The 17,739-nt window shown below is 43.1% G+C and overlaps 2 protein-coding genes across 2 annotated transcripts; one reads left to right on the plus strand and one right to left on the minus strand.

Moving 5' to 3' along the window:
* The first annotated feature begins 1,492 nt into the window (after positions 1-1,492).
* Positions 1,493-4,342, plus strand: LOC139205817 (tripartite motif-containing protein 16-like). Its single transcript, XM_070836145.1, has one exon. The coding sequence runs from the start codon at positions 1,827-1,829 to the stop codon at positions 3,525-3,527; it is 1,701 nt and encodes a 566-aa protein (XP_070692246.1). The 5' UTR covers positions 1,493-1,826; the 3' UTR covers positions 3,528-4,342.
* A 1,815-nt stretch (positions 4,343-6,157) lies between these two features.
* Positions 6,158-11,023, minus strand: cd83 (CD83 molecule). Its single transcript, XM_070836146.1, has 5 exons — positions 10,909-11,023; positions 10,646-10,782; positions 9,331-9,559; positions 7,890-7,993; positions 6,158-7,733 (listed from the first exon to the last, which is right to left on the minus strand). Exons 1-5 carry the CDS (start codon positions 10,949-10,951, stop codon positions 7,572-7,574), a joined length of 675 nt encoding a protein of 224 aa, XP_070692247.1. The 5' UTR covers positions 10,952-11,023; the 3' UTR covers positions 6,158-7,571.
* Between the last annotated feature and the right edge of the window lie 6,716 nt (positions 11,024-17,739).

Below are 17,739 nucleotides of genomic sequence, written 5' to 3' on the forward strand. Positions count from 1 at the left end.
ACGGGGAGGAGGTCGGATAGGGCAGACGAGGAACACACCTCCAATCCCCAGACGGTGCTCACAGTCATACTACCACAGGGGAGGAGGCGGAAACAAAAGAAACAGCGAAGCCAAGAGCCGGAACAGAGACTAACTCAACCTTTATGATCCTGAAGAGTTTCAGTGCTTTAAACCCTCTTTTCACCAACGTTTCACTGAGCTGTACTGAATACATGAAATGGACAAAACACCCTATTAAGTATCGAGGACGTCATATTTTTCAACATCGCAGTCACTTCCTGCAGATTATTTCTGGTTTTATCTTCATGGTTTTGGAAGAAATGTTGCTGACACTTCACTGGAACTCTAATCTACAAGTTGCAGACGGCTGATGGACGACTGGGAGATGCCAACATGCAGTGCATTACCGTAGTCCAGTCTTGAGCTGATAAACGCATGGATGGCTTTTTCAAGGTCAGTATGCTTAAGAAAAGGCTTAACTTTGGCCTAGAGACGCAACTGAAAGAAACCAGCCCGAACCACTGTGTTGATTTGTTTATCAAATTTTAGTCCACAGTCAAACGTCACCCCAAGGTTTTTGACCATTGGTCTGAAAGTCATTGAGCCAACATCTGATAGATCCATATCCCCAAACACAATGTATTCTGCTTTGTTTAGAAGTAAACAAAACAGTAAGAAGTTGGACGACAACCACTGCTTAATATCATTAAGACAACTGGTTACACTACTCAGAGCCTCACTTTTTGTTGGTTGCACTGGTAGGTAGATCTGAATGTCGTCCGCATAAAAGTGGAACGACAGATTGTGCTTTGCCACGATTGACCCCAGAAAGAGAGACGCGAGAGGAGGACAGGCCACCAATCATTACCGAAAAGCTCCGATCGGTAAGGTTGGAGGTGAACCACCTAAGTGCAGTGCCATTGATGCCAACATACTGGTTCAGACGAGACAGGAGGACTGTGTGGTCCACGGTGTCAAAGGCAGCTTTGAGGTCTAGTAGCACTAGAATCATAGGGCGCTATGAAACACATGTTCTCTGATTTACTGCCTACATGGTTTCCATTCATAACAACCACAATCCCAAAGCCACCCACAGCAGGTAAAAGTCACATTTAAATCTATAAATTTGATCATGTGAGTCACGAGATCTTAGTTTTATTCAAATATTTGTCAAACATGTCTGAACCAGAATTTTTCTTACCCTAAAAAAAACCTCAGAAGCTCTTAAATGTTTTTGGCTCCACCACATCTGCTTCTACTGAGTGCTGATGGACGGCAAACATCAGGAGCCCAATGCTCTTATCAAAAACATCTATTTTTACTGTTCAAATGTGAAACTGGCAGCGCTCATCCAAATACATGGAACGACTTAACACAGCAAGCGTGACCTTTGACCTTCTCCTCCTTGGTGGAACTTGAAAACGCTTAATATCTGCATTGATGTTCTTTGTTTACTGTTTGGACAGAAACATTCTCGGAGGGAAGAGTTTTACTGTCATGTTTGTCAGTTATTGCTGCTGCAACATGAAACTGAGCAGAATATGAGGAAGAGTTTGAGAAATATGGAGCCTGAGGAGGCAGGAAGTCCTTTAAAACTAAAGACTGCAGTGTTTTCAAAGGGAAGCAGGTTTTCACTGGAGGAAGAGGAGCAGCGCTGTCAGTCTGAACTTTCCTCCCTCATTCAGAGTCAGTCAGAGCTTGATAACTCCTCCCTCTTCCTCCTGCTCTCAGTCTGAAGATGGGTGGGACCAACAAGTTCAGATCAAACCGGTTTTCAGTTATGAGGAAATTAACCCCAGACAGTCGTTGAGTCTCTGAGAGGTGAAATGGCGCAGAAAGGAGTCCAGCTGGACCGTGAAACCTTCTCCTGTTCGATCTGTCTGGATCCACTGAAGGATCCGGTGACGATTCCCTGTGGTCACAGCTACTGCATGAGCTGTATTAGAGCCCACTGGGATGGAGAGGATGAGAAGAGGATGTACAGCTGCCCTCAGTGCAGGCAGACGTTCACACCGAGGCCTGTCCTGCTGAAAAACACCACGTTAACAGCTTTAGTGGAGGAGCTGAAGAAGATGGGACTCCAGGCTGCTCCTGCAGATCACTGCTACGCTGGAGCTGAAGATGTGGCCTGTGATTTCTGCACTGGGAGGAAACTGAAAGCCCTCAAGTCCTGTCTGGTCTGTCTGGTGTCTTACTGTGAGCAACACCTGCAGCCTCACTATGAAGTGGCTGCATTTAAGAAACACAAGCTGGTGGAGCCGTCCAGGAAGCTCCAGGAGAACATCTGCTCTCGTCACGATGAGGCGATGAAGATGATCTGCCGCACCGATCAGCAGAGTATCTGTTATCTCTGCTCTGTGGACCAACATAAAGGCCACGACACAGTGTCAGCTGCAGCAGAGAGGACTGAGAGGCAGACAGAGCTGGAGAGGAGTCGCCTGAACATCCAACAGAGGATCCAGGACAGAGAGAAAGACCTGAAGGAGCTCCAGCAGGAGGTGGAGGACATCTGCAGCTCTGCCGATGAAGCAGTGGAGCACGGCGAGGAGACGTTCACCGAGCTGATCCGTCTGATGGAGAGAAGGAGCTCTGAGCTGAAGCGGCAGGTCAGATCCCAGCAGGAAGCCGAAGTGAGTCGAGTCAAAGAGCTTCAGGAGGAGCTGGAGCAGGAGATCAGGGAGCTGAAGAGGAGGGACGCTGAGCTGGAGGAGCTCTCACACACAGAGGATCACAGCCAGTTTGTCCACAGCTACAGATCACTGCCAGCTCTCAGAGAGGACACACACTCATCCAGCATCAACATCCGTCCTCTGAGACACTTTGAGGACGTGACGGCTGCTGTGTCAGAGCTCAGAGAGAAACTACAGGACGCTCTGAGGGACCACTGGACAAACATCTCACTGACTGTGACTCAGGTGGACGTTTCACTGCCTCAACCAGAGCCCACGACCAGAGCTGGATTCTTAAGATATGCTCAACAGATCACACTGGATCCAAACACAGCTTATAGACGGCTGTTATTGTCTGAGGAGAACAGAAAAGTAACATTAGTGAAACAACAACAGTCTTATTCTGATCATCCAGACAGATTCACTTACTGCTCTCAGGTCCTGAGCAGAGAGAGTCTGACTGGACGTTGTTACTGGGAGGTGGAGATCAGAGGGGGGTTTGATGTAGCCGTCACATACAAGAGCATCAGGAGAGACGGGAGAACAAATGACTCTAGACTTGGACTCAATGACAAATCTTGGATGTTGTATTGTGGCACAAACAGTTATCAGTTTTATCACAACAATGTCAAAACTCCCGTCTCCGGTCCTTGGTCCTCCAGAGTGGGGGTGTACCTGGACCACAGAGCAGGTGTTCTGTCCTTCTACAGCGTCTCTGAGACCATGACTCTCCTCCACAGAGTCCAGACCTCCTTCACTCAGCCGCTACACGCTGGACTCCGGATTTATTATTATGGAGACTCTGCTGAGTTCATTAACCTCAGACAGTCAGAGGTGGTTTCAGGGACGCTGGGTTAGATTCTGTGATTTAATTCTTCAGCTCATTCTGACTTCATGTTTGTTGCTGAGAGCCGACTGTTGTGGCCTTTCTTTACCTGAGATCACCTGTCAGTTTGAGCGTCTTCAGGCGGCGCTGCTTCCTGTGTCTGCTCCACCGCTCAGGACCACTTCTGTTCACCTGGACTGATGTTTGTCTGCACGGATATGTAAACTTCTCTGCGCTCTAATCGTGTGATGAATGTATTGATGTATTTGTATGTTGAGAGACCGCAGCAGGCCTCCCTTTATCAGAGATAATCTGTTCTCACCACTTTGTGAAGAATCATTTAATCATGTGTTCAACAGAACAAATAATGTTTTTGTCGTTCTCCAAATCAACGTACAAATGAGAAACTACAGTGTTATAAAACTGTATTTATCACGATCCTAATCGATAAGGAGATCATTCATTATTGCTGTTATTCATTAAAACAAAAAGCCTTTATGGTGAAAGTGCATTTCAGTGAACATCACAGCAGGATAACAAGTGAAATGTGAAACCTGATGCACAACAGAAGAGGGCGCCTTCATCCTGCTGACTGGGGATGTGGTGAAGGATCAAGCTCACCACAGTTTTACTGAAGAGAGTAAAAGTGCAAAGTGTCCCACATCATGAAAGACAAGAAAAACACTGAAAGTTCAGATTTTCATCTAATCAGCTTTGTTGCTTTTTACAACCAACAGTTTGCTTTGTTTGGTCCAACAAGATAACTAATGTAACATGCTCTCTGCTCTGATGTTTGATGAGATATGACATGTTTCTGCTCACTTCTTTGACATTAATAAATCCTTGATGAGAAAGAAAAGATTATTTTGGAGTTTTTGTTGTATTTTTTCCTCCCAAATTTCTGGTAAACATCTGTATAGAGCAGGGGGGTCCAAACTGTTTTCACTGAGGGCCACATACAGAGAAACATACAAAGGGCCGGGCCACTCACTAGAAGTGAGCTATACTGCTAACTTTAATCCACTAGAGGTGAATCAATCAAATGGAGGTAAATTCTGCTTGATAACTGAATATGATTCAAGAAGAAAAACAGCCTTTCCATCAGTGGGCTTTAGTTGTGGTACAAGCTGGTCTTTGCCTTGTAAAGACGGAGCCACGACTTCAGTCAAAGTCAGCTTTATTGTCAGTTTCTCCACATGTACCAGACATACAGAGGAATCGAGAGGACGTTTCTCACTTTCCCACAGTGACAGAAATTAAACCAAAATAATAATAAAGTGCACATTAAACAATAAACATTAAACAATAAAGTGCATGCAGATATATTCATTAGTGGCAAAGATGAAAAAGATTAAAAAGGCATAAAACTCAAATGTATAAACATCTGTGTTGTGTGTGTAGAAAGAATAGCAGCAGAGGTTTCTGTATAGTGTCGTGCAAACCAGTCAGTATATAATACAACAGCAGCATGATGGGTTTTACTGTGACAGTGCAGAAATAGTAGTAGTGCAAAAAGACAGGGTTCAGAGTGTTTTGGGGGCGAGGGGGAGGCAGAGAGGAGGGAGTGGGAGAGTGGGGAGAAAGTTTAGCTTCCTGACAGCCTGGTGCATGAAGTTGCTGGTGAGTCTGGTGGAGCGGGCACGGAGGCTCCGGTACCTTCTCCCTGAGCTTGAAACAGTCTGTGCTAGAGCCCTGGTGCTCCAATCAACAGCCTTACCTCCACTTTCTTGCCCCTCGGCGGACACCGTAGATTCCTCTGCGCTCACCTGTCCCAGCTGGAGCTCCATCCGTTGTACCTCCACACAGCTCGTCCCATTTAAGTCCCATCATGCCAACTGCACCTGGCACAGCTTCAAACACATCCTCACCTGTCGTGGTGCTCTTTAGCCTGCTAACATCAAGCAGCTCCTCCGTAATGCAGAAGTGATCGTCATTAGTTATCAGCTGAGCTCTCATCACGTCTGAAACTTTCTACACTTGCTCTCTTACGTTTCCTTAAGTCGGCCATCTTGGGTCACCTGTAGCACATTTCTTCTTCTATTACTCATTTTATAGAGAAGCTGCCTCGGTCAAGATAGTTACTCCACCTAGTGGTGAGACTAAGAAGTACAATACAGTCCAGCTCAACTTCCATGTGTGGGCCGCATTCCAATACAGTTTTAGAATTTCCTGCATGAAAACTGGACGTGGCCGTAGTTTGGACACCCCTGATATAGAGGAAGGCTGCACAGTTTACAGGTGACTTGTTTGTCCGTGTCCCATTTAGTCAAAGGGGAACACAAAGGTCAGATTTCTCATCATGAATACAAATCAGCCTTTGAAATAAAGATCCTGACAAGCTGCATTATGGGAATTATGGTATCAGCTGTCGGATCTTGACCCGTGCTGTCAGTCGGCCTCTTCTGCTTCAACTTTGATCACTTTTAAAAAATAAATCTGCCTCCTGTGAGTCTCAAAACTTCATCAAAGTGCGACGCTTAATTTGCTGGAGTGCTCCTTTAAAACCTGTCTGTATTTGACATCTTAACACCGTCAGGGTTTAACGGACGGGGCTGCAAAGAAAGTTTAAACTTTGAGGGGTTAAAAAGCTGGTTCGCTCGTGACCTTTGACCTTCTTCAAGATGAACACACCAGACCACTGACATGTGGAAACACCACAACGTAACTTCAGCGTCCTTTATTGCCTCAAAGAAGACACCAAACAAGAAAACACTCAAACACAGATCACACAAACTCCACGTTGCATCCATCATGACAGCCACAGGCTTTTTTTTTCCCTAGATCGTAAGCTAATATGGCAGCTGATGTAAAATCTACGTGTACATATCTATTGTCACAGTTATTAAACAGTTTCAGTCATTGTTTTTGGAGGTCATAAGCAGACTGTGCTCACCTGTACAAACAAAAATCTACAAACAAGGCTCAAACTGAACCAAACAACAGCGGAGCAGCAGTAATTGACAGCAAAGACATGAACACAGAAATAAATCACTACTCCCAACATCTGTTATTCACCTCTGACACTCAAAGAAAAAACAATGTGTTGGGATTTCCCCAGAGTCAAAATAAAAAGGTCAGAGCCCAGATCAGAAATGTCATCCACTTTCATTTCATGTTTTCAAAGGGCTCTAAGGTTCAGTTGTCCCTGCAGCTGAAAGTGTCCCAGTATTGAGTCTCCACCACCAAAAGATGCAAAAATATAAAGGATAAATCCCAAACTTGACAGCGATGGGACGAGGTGCATTTGGAGACACTGAATCTGATTTTAAATCATCACCATCTGGTTTTCTGCTGCTCAAAATATGAAAGAGACGAGAAATCTGATGGGAGCTAAACTGTCCTTCGAGTGAGAACTTTGCAATAACAAACTCCAGCACCACAAGTTAGCAAAGAAAAATGGCATTCATCTTACTCTGAATCTTTATCCCACCTGATAACATCAGTGGCTTGTAGAACAGGTTCAAATTCACAAGAAAGAAAAGCACTGACTTGATAAAGTGTCTTAAAGTGAGATTGTGTAACTTCTGAAAGAATAAACACCAACAAAGTGGAACTCCTAAGTGGCAGAGAGCTACCTGACCACCGGGAGCCGCTCAGGGTTCAGCGCCCCGTCCGTTTACTTCCACACATGGATGGGAGGAACCGGGCATCGAACCACCAGCCTTCCTGCAGCCACTCGACCTGCCGAACCACAGCGGCCCCCGTTTGAGACGACAGGACTTAGGGGGAGGGTTTGGTGTTCACCTCCACCTCCACGTCCGCCTGCCTGCTCTCAGCTGCTTGTTGCTTTGGCTCCTGAAGAGAGTTTCTACGACTCGCAGCTGAATTTTGAGTTTCGGGGCATCAGTTAAAAGTAAAAGTCTCTAAATGTGATTGAGTGGAGGGATTATCCTTCAGGGTACGACCCTCCTGCTGTCCAAACAGGATGTTTTCATCTGTTTTTCTTACCAAGGCACCAATTAAGAACAATTAATGTGCATTAAAGACACTATTTTGTGGGGGAGGTTTAGTATCTGGAGCTCTTCAGGTAGCCAGTCTTCCTCTTGCAGCAGGACTTTTCAACACCCGCTTTGTCTTTAAACGCAGACGTGCTTCATCGTGGGTGTTTTAGACGGCGTAGGACCCAAAGTGTAGATCAACATTAAGTCCTTTTTATCCAGCGGCTTCAGCGGAGCGTCCAATAACGTCTCTTTTTTTGCCGTCTTCTTTCTGTCTTTGACGGTGCTCTTCAAACTCACCTGTGGTGGAAACACAGGTGAACACAGTTTAGGGGTGATGCAGTGCGATACCCAGGAGTTAAGTGCAACAAACCGATCATTAAGTTGTTAAAGAGGCTGTAAATGCAGCTGTGGAAACTTTTGCATGTGCGTGTCTGAGCATATCCCACTACTCACATAGCTTATTCGGAAAATCACAAGTGCAAAGATCAGCACTGCTGTGGCCACAACAACCATATAAGCATCTTTCACCAGACGTTCTGCGGCGCTGTCAGGACACTCTGCGAAAGAAAACAGAAAGAAAAGTTACTCAAGCTTGAACCTGCATCTGCACCTGAGCTGCTCGAGTTACAGGACGGGCGAATGTCACTGTTAGTGGAAACTTTGATGGATCAGATCAAGGCAGCTTAAGAACAGAAAAGTAGACGATAATAAGGGGATGGCGGCGAGTTGCGGCGTGTTGGAGCTCATCCTGAGCGCCGGAAACCTCACAAACAGCTCCTTAAATTAGGCGTTGTGCGTCTAAAATCATGCACGGACCATTTCTCACCTCTTATTTCCTTACAACACAATCCTAAGCAGCTGCAATGTTTTTTTTTGCAGCTTAAAAATGGAGATTTGTGGGAAAATATCTCACTGCCTCTGGATATTAGAACGGCAAGCTAGCTCTGCATTCTTAAAAGAAAAGTAAAGACCTACTTTTTTATTCTTGCTTTTGTTATTGCCTGATTTTTTAACATGTCGTTGTTGTTCTCCTGCTCTGTGATGCACTTTGGGCCTCATGTTTGGATGAAAGGAGCTGAGTAAAGGCACACAGTTAAAGCCAGGACAGTGAATGTAAATGTAGGTAAATATGCCCATTGAGTTATTGGGCACAGACCATTAAATCAATGGGCGAAATCGCTCAATATAAACATCTGAAATACTTTGACAGCCACAGGATGGATGGATGGACGAACACGAACCGTTCATGTTCCCCTGAGGTGTCACATGTGCATGTGTGCACACCTTTCTACCCCACAGAGGCCTTGAACGCAACACTTTTGAAGCGGTAAGCTGCCCGGGGCCCTTTAGACAGGACTGGCTTTGAGTTTAGCAGCTAACCATTAGCATCCTGGCAGGAGTTCAGATGAGTGTGTTTGTTTGTGCTAACGAGAGGAACAGACCATTAATGTCCATGTCAGAGCTAAAAGAACACAACACTATAATTATTATTATTATTATTATGGTAAAAAACAGGATAGATGGTAGATAATGTTGAAGACTGGGACATTTTACATGTTTTACAGCTTAAAACTCTAAAGACTGAATTGTGCTTCATGTGAATTGGGGTTTTGGCGGGAAAGTTTTAGGGTGTTTCATTTTTGTTCACTCCTACGTTTCACCCCTGATGATAAAGTGTGTCTGTGGTGGGTGTAAATACGACAGCTGGAAATCCCCTGATTTAAATGTAAAAGGCATTAACGCCTGAGGGAGTTCGTCATCTCCCACAGCAACAGATGTTTTCATCCACAACAAAGAACTGGAAAAGTTTGGGAAAAACATCTGCTGGCTTATCCGAGACCTTCCGACATGAGACCGACCGACCCCCGTGACCCCTGGGATGATGATGCTTCACCTGTCAGAGTGAGGATGACCTCCCCGTCCTGGTTCTGCTCTCCCACGGGCGCCGCCAGGTGGCAGGAGTACACGCCGCGGTCGCTGCACGTCACGTTGGGCAGGAGGATGCTGCGGGACTCCCCCAGCAGCTCCACCTCTCGCTCCACGCCGGTGTACCAGCGCGTCGTGCCGTTGGGGAGGTCTCTGGTCAGGAGGCCGCTGAGACGAGGCGACGGAGGCTCTCTGACCTGCGACCAGACGGGAAACACATCAGTACTTACAATACAAATCAATACTTCCACTGCTGCACCATTACTACAGATACTACCAGTACTACTGGGTACAAGTGTGGTTTTATTACTTCTGCAACTGTCACTACGAAGCACAGCCAGAAAAAAGCTGTTAAACTGACTTTTTAGTTCACATTATTTACACAAACTTGTATTTTGTCACTTTTTCAGAATGAATACTTGTGATTTTACTGTTTAATTAATCAGATTTATTGTTTTTAATAGCACTTTTCATACAAAAATGCAACACAAAGTGCGTCACATCCCAGATTGCAGTGAGGTAACACCAGATGAGATAGAATTAAATTGAATAAAGGTAGAATAGGCAAGATAAATAACTAAAATGAAATAATAGAAATAAAAGATCCATAGTTAAAATAAAGATAGAGACAGAAAATGAATAAAGACAGAAAGAAATACGAATTTATATGCGTATAACAACAGAATAAGAAATGTCAAGTAAGAAACTATACAGTGAACAGATTAAAACATGAATAAATAGAGAAATCCATAAATAAAATGAGCTCTAAGAAGGGTAACGAATAAAAGCCCGACTGCTAACTAAGCACATTTAAACAAGAGCTGCAGTTAAACACAACTTTGACATATTTGTACTTTATTTATTTGATTTTTATCCATTTTGTGACACTTTCTACTTCATTTCAGGGACAAATATTCTACTTTTCACTCTTCTGGAAGTGTTTGACAGCAATTTTTACACAAACAGGCTAAAAGGACAATATTCTATAACAACATCACACATTCTGCACAATACATACTTAAATTTTCAGACTTTAAGTACATTTGCTGCTGATAATACCTCCGTGTTGGCACTTTTACTTTAAATCGAGTGTTTTTAGAAGATTAAGATCTGAGTTGCTGACACAGTACTAACAGAAAGAGAGGGAAGGAGGAGGAAGCAGCCTTGACTTAGGTTCAAATCAGCCAATAAGAAAAGAGAGCATGTAGAATATTTCTCCTATTAAACCTCCATAAAAACACATTAAATATTCTTTTTTATCACTTTATTTGATGTTTTCTTACCTTGTACCACCGCACTGCTCTGTACTGGACTCCAGGTTTGAATCCAGCTGTGCACTGCAGAACAACATCTGCCCCCAAAGTGGTCTTGACCTCCAGAGAGTCCCCGCTGACAGACGCACCTGCAGAGACCCGCACACCTGAGGGAGCATCCACACACACACACACACACACACACATCAGGTCTCCTGCGCAGCACTAAAAACCACATTACACCTCGAAAGGTAACCTACACGTGGTCTGGTTTTCTTTTTTCTTTTACTTACACAGTGCCAGAAGCAGAGCCAGGTTCAGGACACCAGGACACATGGTGGTGATGATGATGTGAAGGTGAAGAAGAAGGCTGAGGAGCTTTAACAGAGACAGACAAAGAATGACCGGCTCTCTTTAGTTCATATACTGTGGGACAAGTGAAAGGGGAAGTGGAGGGAGAGAGAGAGAGAGAGAGAGGGAGGGAGGGAGCACAGAAGGGCGTGGAAATCTGCAGCGGTTGAACCACAGTGTTACTCTGTTAAGAGCTCAGGGAATTGCTAAATCATGTTCTCCCATTTTATGATTAAAGCATCATTTATCTTTTTAGGTGAGTATGCTGTTTTTATTTTCTCTATTTAAAGCAGCGTGTGAAAAGGCTGCTTTTTTTTTTGTCTTTGTCACGTTTTAACGCTGCACATGTACGTTTAACGGTACGTGCAACGGTCGACACGCCAAACTGCATTAAAAAAAAAGGCAATTAAATCTCTTTCAGCTCATAATTACATGTTTATACCTCAAAGAGCTCACAGTCGGGCATTTTATTAGCAGCTGACATTGACTTGTGAAATCGGTTAAACTTGCGATGCCCTTCCTGGTAACTATGTAGTGTAACACGTGGTTTCATGTAAAAATAAATTGATGAATGGAAGTCTGTGTAACATGAGCCGAATTGTAGAGCAGCTCCGGCAGTTTTGGAGAATATATTAAAGTCCAGCGTTGCCTGCTACAGACGTGCACAGTGGAAGAAAGTCATTTAAATTGATTGATTTTTGATTGAAGTGTAGCGTCACTTTGTGGGAAAGTGGGAAAGTTTTTTATGTGGGAATTAAGCTAAGTATAGTGGAGAGTCTGTGTAGAAAGATTAGTCATATTTAGTTATTCGTGTCTGTGGCTGCGGTTAACCTGACTTTTAGCCACTGTTAGCTTAAAATGGCTGAATCATGCTGTCATATCGCCATGCAAGATGTTGACGTTTCTATTTTTCATGCTTTTTCTTGTGCTTCCTACGTTGGAATATACGTCATCACGTTGTGGACATGAACGATCACGTGGTTTTTTTTAGCAATTTATGTAGTTAGTCTGGACATAAGTATGTACATATTATTAGCGTGTAAAAATGTAAAGATGTCAGTGCTCCTGCTTGTTCTACGGTGGCTATTTAAATATAATCATATAATATATTCAGCCAGTTGAAATAAATCTAAATGTATTATTTTACCAGAACTGAAAAATATATACCTTTTTATATAATCTGAAATATGAATATGGCTGAATATAATAACCCCTGTTGTGTTGACCTTCAAAGGAACATTAGTAGAAAATGAAAGCAGCATGTGGGACTTCCCCGTGCTTTCCCAGCACGGAGGTAGTTTCCACTGCAAAAGAGGAATCAGATGTCAGCTGAGGAAATCCCCTCAATGAGTGACGCGTTCAAGAACTTTATCAGGTTTCTATTGATAAAAATAGGCCATGTAATGTTTGCCAGACGTCTGGAGTAAAAATACCCCCCCCCCCCCCCCCCCCCCACACACACACACAAAAAACAAACAGCAAGTTATTTAACGAAGTCCAAAACAACATGAATTTCTTCTATTATGTGCACTGGATTTTAGGTTCACCTTTATTTTCCATTCATTTCAGCCTCTCAGGTTTTTGTCTTCCCTCGTCACTAATGTCAGGATGTTAGAATAATAAATAGGTGGATGTAGACAAGAGCAGATTTTGGACTACAGGGGAGTTTCACATTTTACCATTTTAACACATATTCTAATATGTCTCGTCTCTGTATTCAGTGGCTGCTGTGGGCTTTGCGTGCTGTGACGTGATGGAGATCAGCTCGCCTTATTCCTGCTGTGGAAAACCTTCGCTGGAGTTCAACCAGATGTGTGAAGCCATCTGGAATATCGACAACAAGGTGAAAATAACCGAAAGTACATTCATAGAAATAGCGACTCAAAGTTCATGTTGGACCTGTGGTGTTTCTGAGCCCTGACTGTTATTCAAACAGGCACAAACACGTCCAAAGAACACGTGAACAGGTAAAAAACAACCGGCTGAACCTTTAGTTTACAAAAACTCTTTTATCTAAACCGTCATTTCCTTTTATTTCATCTCTAAATTGGTTACATTTTTCCATTTTTCCTAAAGGGTAAAGGCTCTGTGGATGGCAGCGTCGGTTAGTCCGCACTGAAAAATCTCAACAACAATCGGATGGTTTGCCGTGAAATTTGGTTCAGACATTCCTGCTCCCCTCAGGATGAACCCTAATCATTTTACAGAGCGTCTGATTTTTCATCTGGCGCCACAATCAGATCAAAATATTTCCTCCGATACTCCAAATTTACCACCAGATACCTGCTAAACCGACGTTCCCATCAGCCTCAGCTGTATGTAGTGTGTCACGCTAGTTAGCAACATGCTAACATGCTAAGATGCTAAATGAAAATGGTGAACTTAGTAAACACAGTTCCTGTTTGCTGAGAAGTTCATTACATTCATTTGTCTTTTAGTCTCTCTGGTTTTAGATTAATGAAGAATTACAAAACAGCAACCTGAAAAAAAAAACAACTATGAAATTCACAATGAAAATACAATAAAATAATAATAATTTAAAAAATCAATAATAATAATTTAAAAAATAATATGAATTTAAAAAATAATAATAATTTAAAAAAATACAATGATAAAAAAACAATAAAAAACTGCAATGAAATACAAAAATCAAATAAATTCCAATGAAAAAAGTGAAAAAACATCAAAACAACATAATTTGATTTCTTTTCTATTTCATACTTTCCGCTAATGAATATTGTGGTGTAGTTGTGGTTGTGCAGCTGATTCATAAGTGTGGGAAATCATCAATAGTTGTCTGTTATATAGGGAACAATCACTGCTTCTTTAAAATCTTTTATTTTAGCAGCAATAATGCAAATGTGGCGAGACAGCAAGTTAAAAAGGGATTTTTCTTAAAGCTATTTACGTTTTAAATTCAGCGCAACCCACCAAAACGCATCGTGTGCATCCCCCTGAGTTCTAGCAAACAGACGACTGACGCATTTCATTATTTTGAAACCAGCTTCTCTTCTCTGGCACATTGCAGCACTTTTGGCCTTGTTACCTCCACCTCAGTGATGGGTGCATTAGCATGAAATAAACAAAAACAGCTCCATACTCGGGATCCTTGTCGGTAGATTCAACGTTTCTTTTGTCCGTAAAGTGATTTTTGTTGTTAATTTCTTGCAGCCCATCGCCTTTTACAAAGGCTCGCCCAAAATCTGCAGTCCTCCATGCCTGGCTATTAACAGCGGGCTGATGATGTTGGAACGGTGTGTGGCTGTGAACTGCACCATAGTTTGCACCAACGTAGGTCACCCACCTTCTCATATTTAGCTTCGGCTTTGCGCTGTCAGCCTTTCGATAATACAACAATAAAGCAGAAAGAGAATCTGTTTGGTTCACGTCTTTTTAAGGTGAATTTTCTCTCCCCCTGTTTTACAGAAGGACAATTTGATCACGGAGGAGTCCATCTCTTATTACCCCCAGCGGTGCTCTGCTTCACCACAAAATCAGGGTAGGTCCAGTTTTCTGCACCAGCAGGCGGATCTCTGACGGCGGGTTTAAATGAGATGATCTAAAAATGATTAGGCCCTTCAAGAGATGTTCTGAAAAGTCCCTGTTAATGTTCACGGCTGTATACAGGCGCTACATGTCCTTTAGTCGAGGAAACGGTGCTGCCCTCGCTAATATGCACCAGTATTTATAGTATTTATATGTATTAGTATATGTTCAGGCACTACTAGCCACATTTAGCATTTAGCATTTAGCATTTAGCATGACCCTTTTGACCAAACAGGAGTCTAAAATGAGTCGACTTCCCTCCTGATTTATCAGCTCAGTGAACGTTTTCCTGCTGAGTTTCTGCTCTCAGTCTCTAGTTTACAGTCTTCATCAGTTCATTTAGTAAATTATGGTCCATTTAGAGGAAGACGGGTGATGAAGAAGGCATTTCTCCTTGAAATTACCGTCACCTCTGGCTCCAAAAAGCCAAGATGGCGACGACTGAAATACCAAACAGACCAGCGGACGGCGTCAGGACGCCTACGTGCCCACTTCCTGTTCACAGCGTCACACCAGAATCAATCAGTCTGAACGCTCGAGGTGATTTTTACGTCCGATTCTCACTTGTTGTTGAGTCAGCTTCTTGTTCTGACTCTGCAGGGTCCCTTGGCCTGATGCTGCTCGCTGTGGCCATCAGTGGACACTTTGTGAAGGAGATGGTCGCCTGAGGCTCAGAGGTCCTGCTGCTGAAACGTTTGTCGCTTCACTTGCTCCGCACTTTAGCTATTTTCACTCTTTTGCCTAGTGGTGCCTTGTGTTCTACAGGACACATACATTGGGAAGGGAACATATCCCCTTACAGCCCCCGACGGAAACGTAAATGTTGGGCATCGTAATGTTTACAGATGTTGTCTGTATTATACTTACAGCATCATTCCACTGGTGCATCTCTTCGGGCTGTATTTACCAAGAAACGTACAGAGAGCAGAGTTCTGCAAATAATAATTATCTTTAGGTAGCAACAAAATAATACTGTAATGTAAAATGTTTTCTTGTTGTGCTTCTACAACTATTTAATATTTAAGTTAATTTATTTACCTAATTTATAGCAATATATTGATTCAAACACACTAATGGCACTTGTCCATCACAGTTTTAGCTCGACTCACCAGCAGTTACAGTAGAGTACCACCTCAAAGTAGTGGGGGGTGGGGGTGGGGGGGGGTCGCCATAACAAGGCGGACAGAAACTCCAGCAGCGTAATTTGTATGCAGCACAAACACAAACACAACTGAGGACCGTTTGGTTTGTGTGGAGCCGTTTACCTCGTTCACAGAAATAATAATAATAAAAACGCCCAGTTGCTGTTTCCAGGGTTTTTAAAAACGGCGGGTTTGAGTCGCTCTCATGATGACGTCATCCGGTGATGTCACACCCTGATTGGCCAATCAGTGATCTGGTGACGTCACATTTTCGGCTCGAGTCGGTACTAAAAAAAGTATCAGGTACTATCACCTGGTGGAAAAGCAAAGAAAGGTCGAGCAGAGCAGGTGCAGGTGGAAAAGTGCCATAAATATAAATATACAGAGCTTAACAAACGTATCAGACCTCCACCCAGTGGAAGGTGTTTCCCTCCCCTGCCCTAAATTAACAGTATTACTGATCACCAGATTATTTCTTTAGTTCCTGTGATGGTTAATCCTCCAGTATGTGCAGCTCTTTAATCACAATGATGGATCTGAAATGATGGAAAAGGAATCTGGAGTAGAGGAACTGATGGACTGGACAAGTCAGAGTCCAGACTAGAATCCTATCGAACAGATCTGGGATTTATTGGATTAAAACACACTAATTTAATCCAAAGCAAGTCTGAGGGAACAGCTGGGAACTATTTGGAGCTCAATAACAAAAGAGACGGTTTCTGGTTAAAATATGTGAATAAGGACTATTTAGTTGTTCCAGTTTGTTATTTGTCTAATAAATAATAATACAATGTTTAATTTGAAACAAGTTTTTGACAGATTTCTAAAATATTAGTTTTCTCCTTTTTATGACAGCTGGTCTGATACATTTGAAAAGCTCTGTGTATATATATATATATATATGTATACACGTCAGTATTTTTACGTCAGTACTGTACAAAGCACGTGGTAAATACAGCCCTCGGGGTTTCTGAGCTCTGGAAGTGCACTGACACACACACACACACACACACACACACACACACACACACAGCAACGGTGTGAACACAAAGCACTTTTTCTTTTTACATACAAAGTCAATACACAGACACGAAGAGACGTGAGGCATCTCTCTCTGCTGATTGGCTGTCCTGACAGAAGGCGGTACAGAAGTCAGCGAGGAACGGATCAAACTACATTCTTAAAACGTGTCTGCTGCCCGATTCAAGCTTTTCCGTTGCGTTAGCTCGTTAGCACAAGCATTAGCCTCAGCTAGCATTAACAGCACGAGCAATAAGACCTAAAGTGAAGGTGCAACTTACCAAGCCAAAGACTGCACCGGTGTTCAACGGCAGCTGACATGTATTTATTTTCTACATTCTGTCTTCATCTTAAATCAATTGGGCAGCTTTGTTTTATTCATGTGCCTGTAAGTCATGCTTCTGACTTGCTGAGACTTATGGGTATTGTAGTACGTAGAGCCTTCCGCTATGCAAAACTGGAGTCCCGTATTTCTGTGTTAAGTAACATTGAGGATGTTTAAAGTAAAATTAGGACACAGAATGAAGGAAAAAAACCCAGAAAATACAGATCTAAGTGTGAAACATCCCACGTTTAAACTAAATGCGTTCTGCCGTTGCGACTTTGCTAATTGGATGTTTACCCGTCGATGGCGTCAGCGAGCAAACTAACAAAATGTGAAACCAGCGCTAATAAGCTGAGTCAGAAAAAGCTCCAAAATGTCCAATCACTGCCGCTTCACAGCCCCAACATGGCCGCCGTAGTGGAGGCCGTAGGTGCTGTTTTTTGCCGCTTTTATAATGTCCCGATTGCTGCATACCTCAGTCCCAATTCTTTAAAAGATAACGGTTACTGCTGGAAATGTGAGGGAGCATCAACATTTTCCTCCTACTTGATTAAAACTACAAGATATGAAGTTACCATCCACTGGATAATTAGGGGGGAAGAGGGGGGAAGGGTAACAGCATGCTGGGAGCAGGAAATTGCATCTGAACCAGACTAAGCACAGATTTCTGGAGCTTTAAGGCCAGTAAAAAGCACAAGGATGAGAAGGGAAGCTGTATTTGTGTGAATCTTACTGATAAA

The sequence above is a fragment of the Pempheris klunzingeri genome, chromosome 8, assembly GCF_042242105.1.
Source record: "Pempheris klunzingeri isolate RE-2024b chromosome 8, fPemKlu1.hap1, whole genome shotgun sequence".
Taxonomy (NCBI): domain Eukaryota; kingdom Metazoa; phylum Chordata; class Actinopteri; order Acropomatiformes; family Pempheridae; genus Pempheris; species Pempheris klunzingeri.

Coding starts and splice junctions, on each gene's coding strand:
- LOC139205817 (XM_070836145.1), top strand. CDS start 1,827: ATGGCGCAGAAAGGAGTCCAGCTGGACCGTGAAACCTTCTCCTGTTCG.
- cd83 (XM_070836146.1), bottom strand. CDS start 10,951: ATGTGTCCTGGTGTCCTGAACCTGGCTCTGCTTCTGGCACTGT. Junction 10,783..10,908: donor GGCTCTGCTTCTGGCACTGT/GTAAGTAAAAGA, acceptor ATGCTCCCTCAG/GTGTGCGGGTCTCTGCAGGT. Junction 7,734..7,889: donor TGATTTTCCGAATAAGCTAT/GTGAGTAGTGGG, acceptor TTTCCACCACAG/GTGAGTTTGAAGAGCACCGT.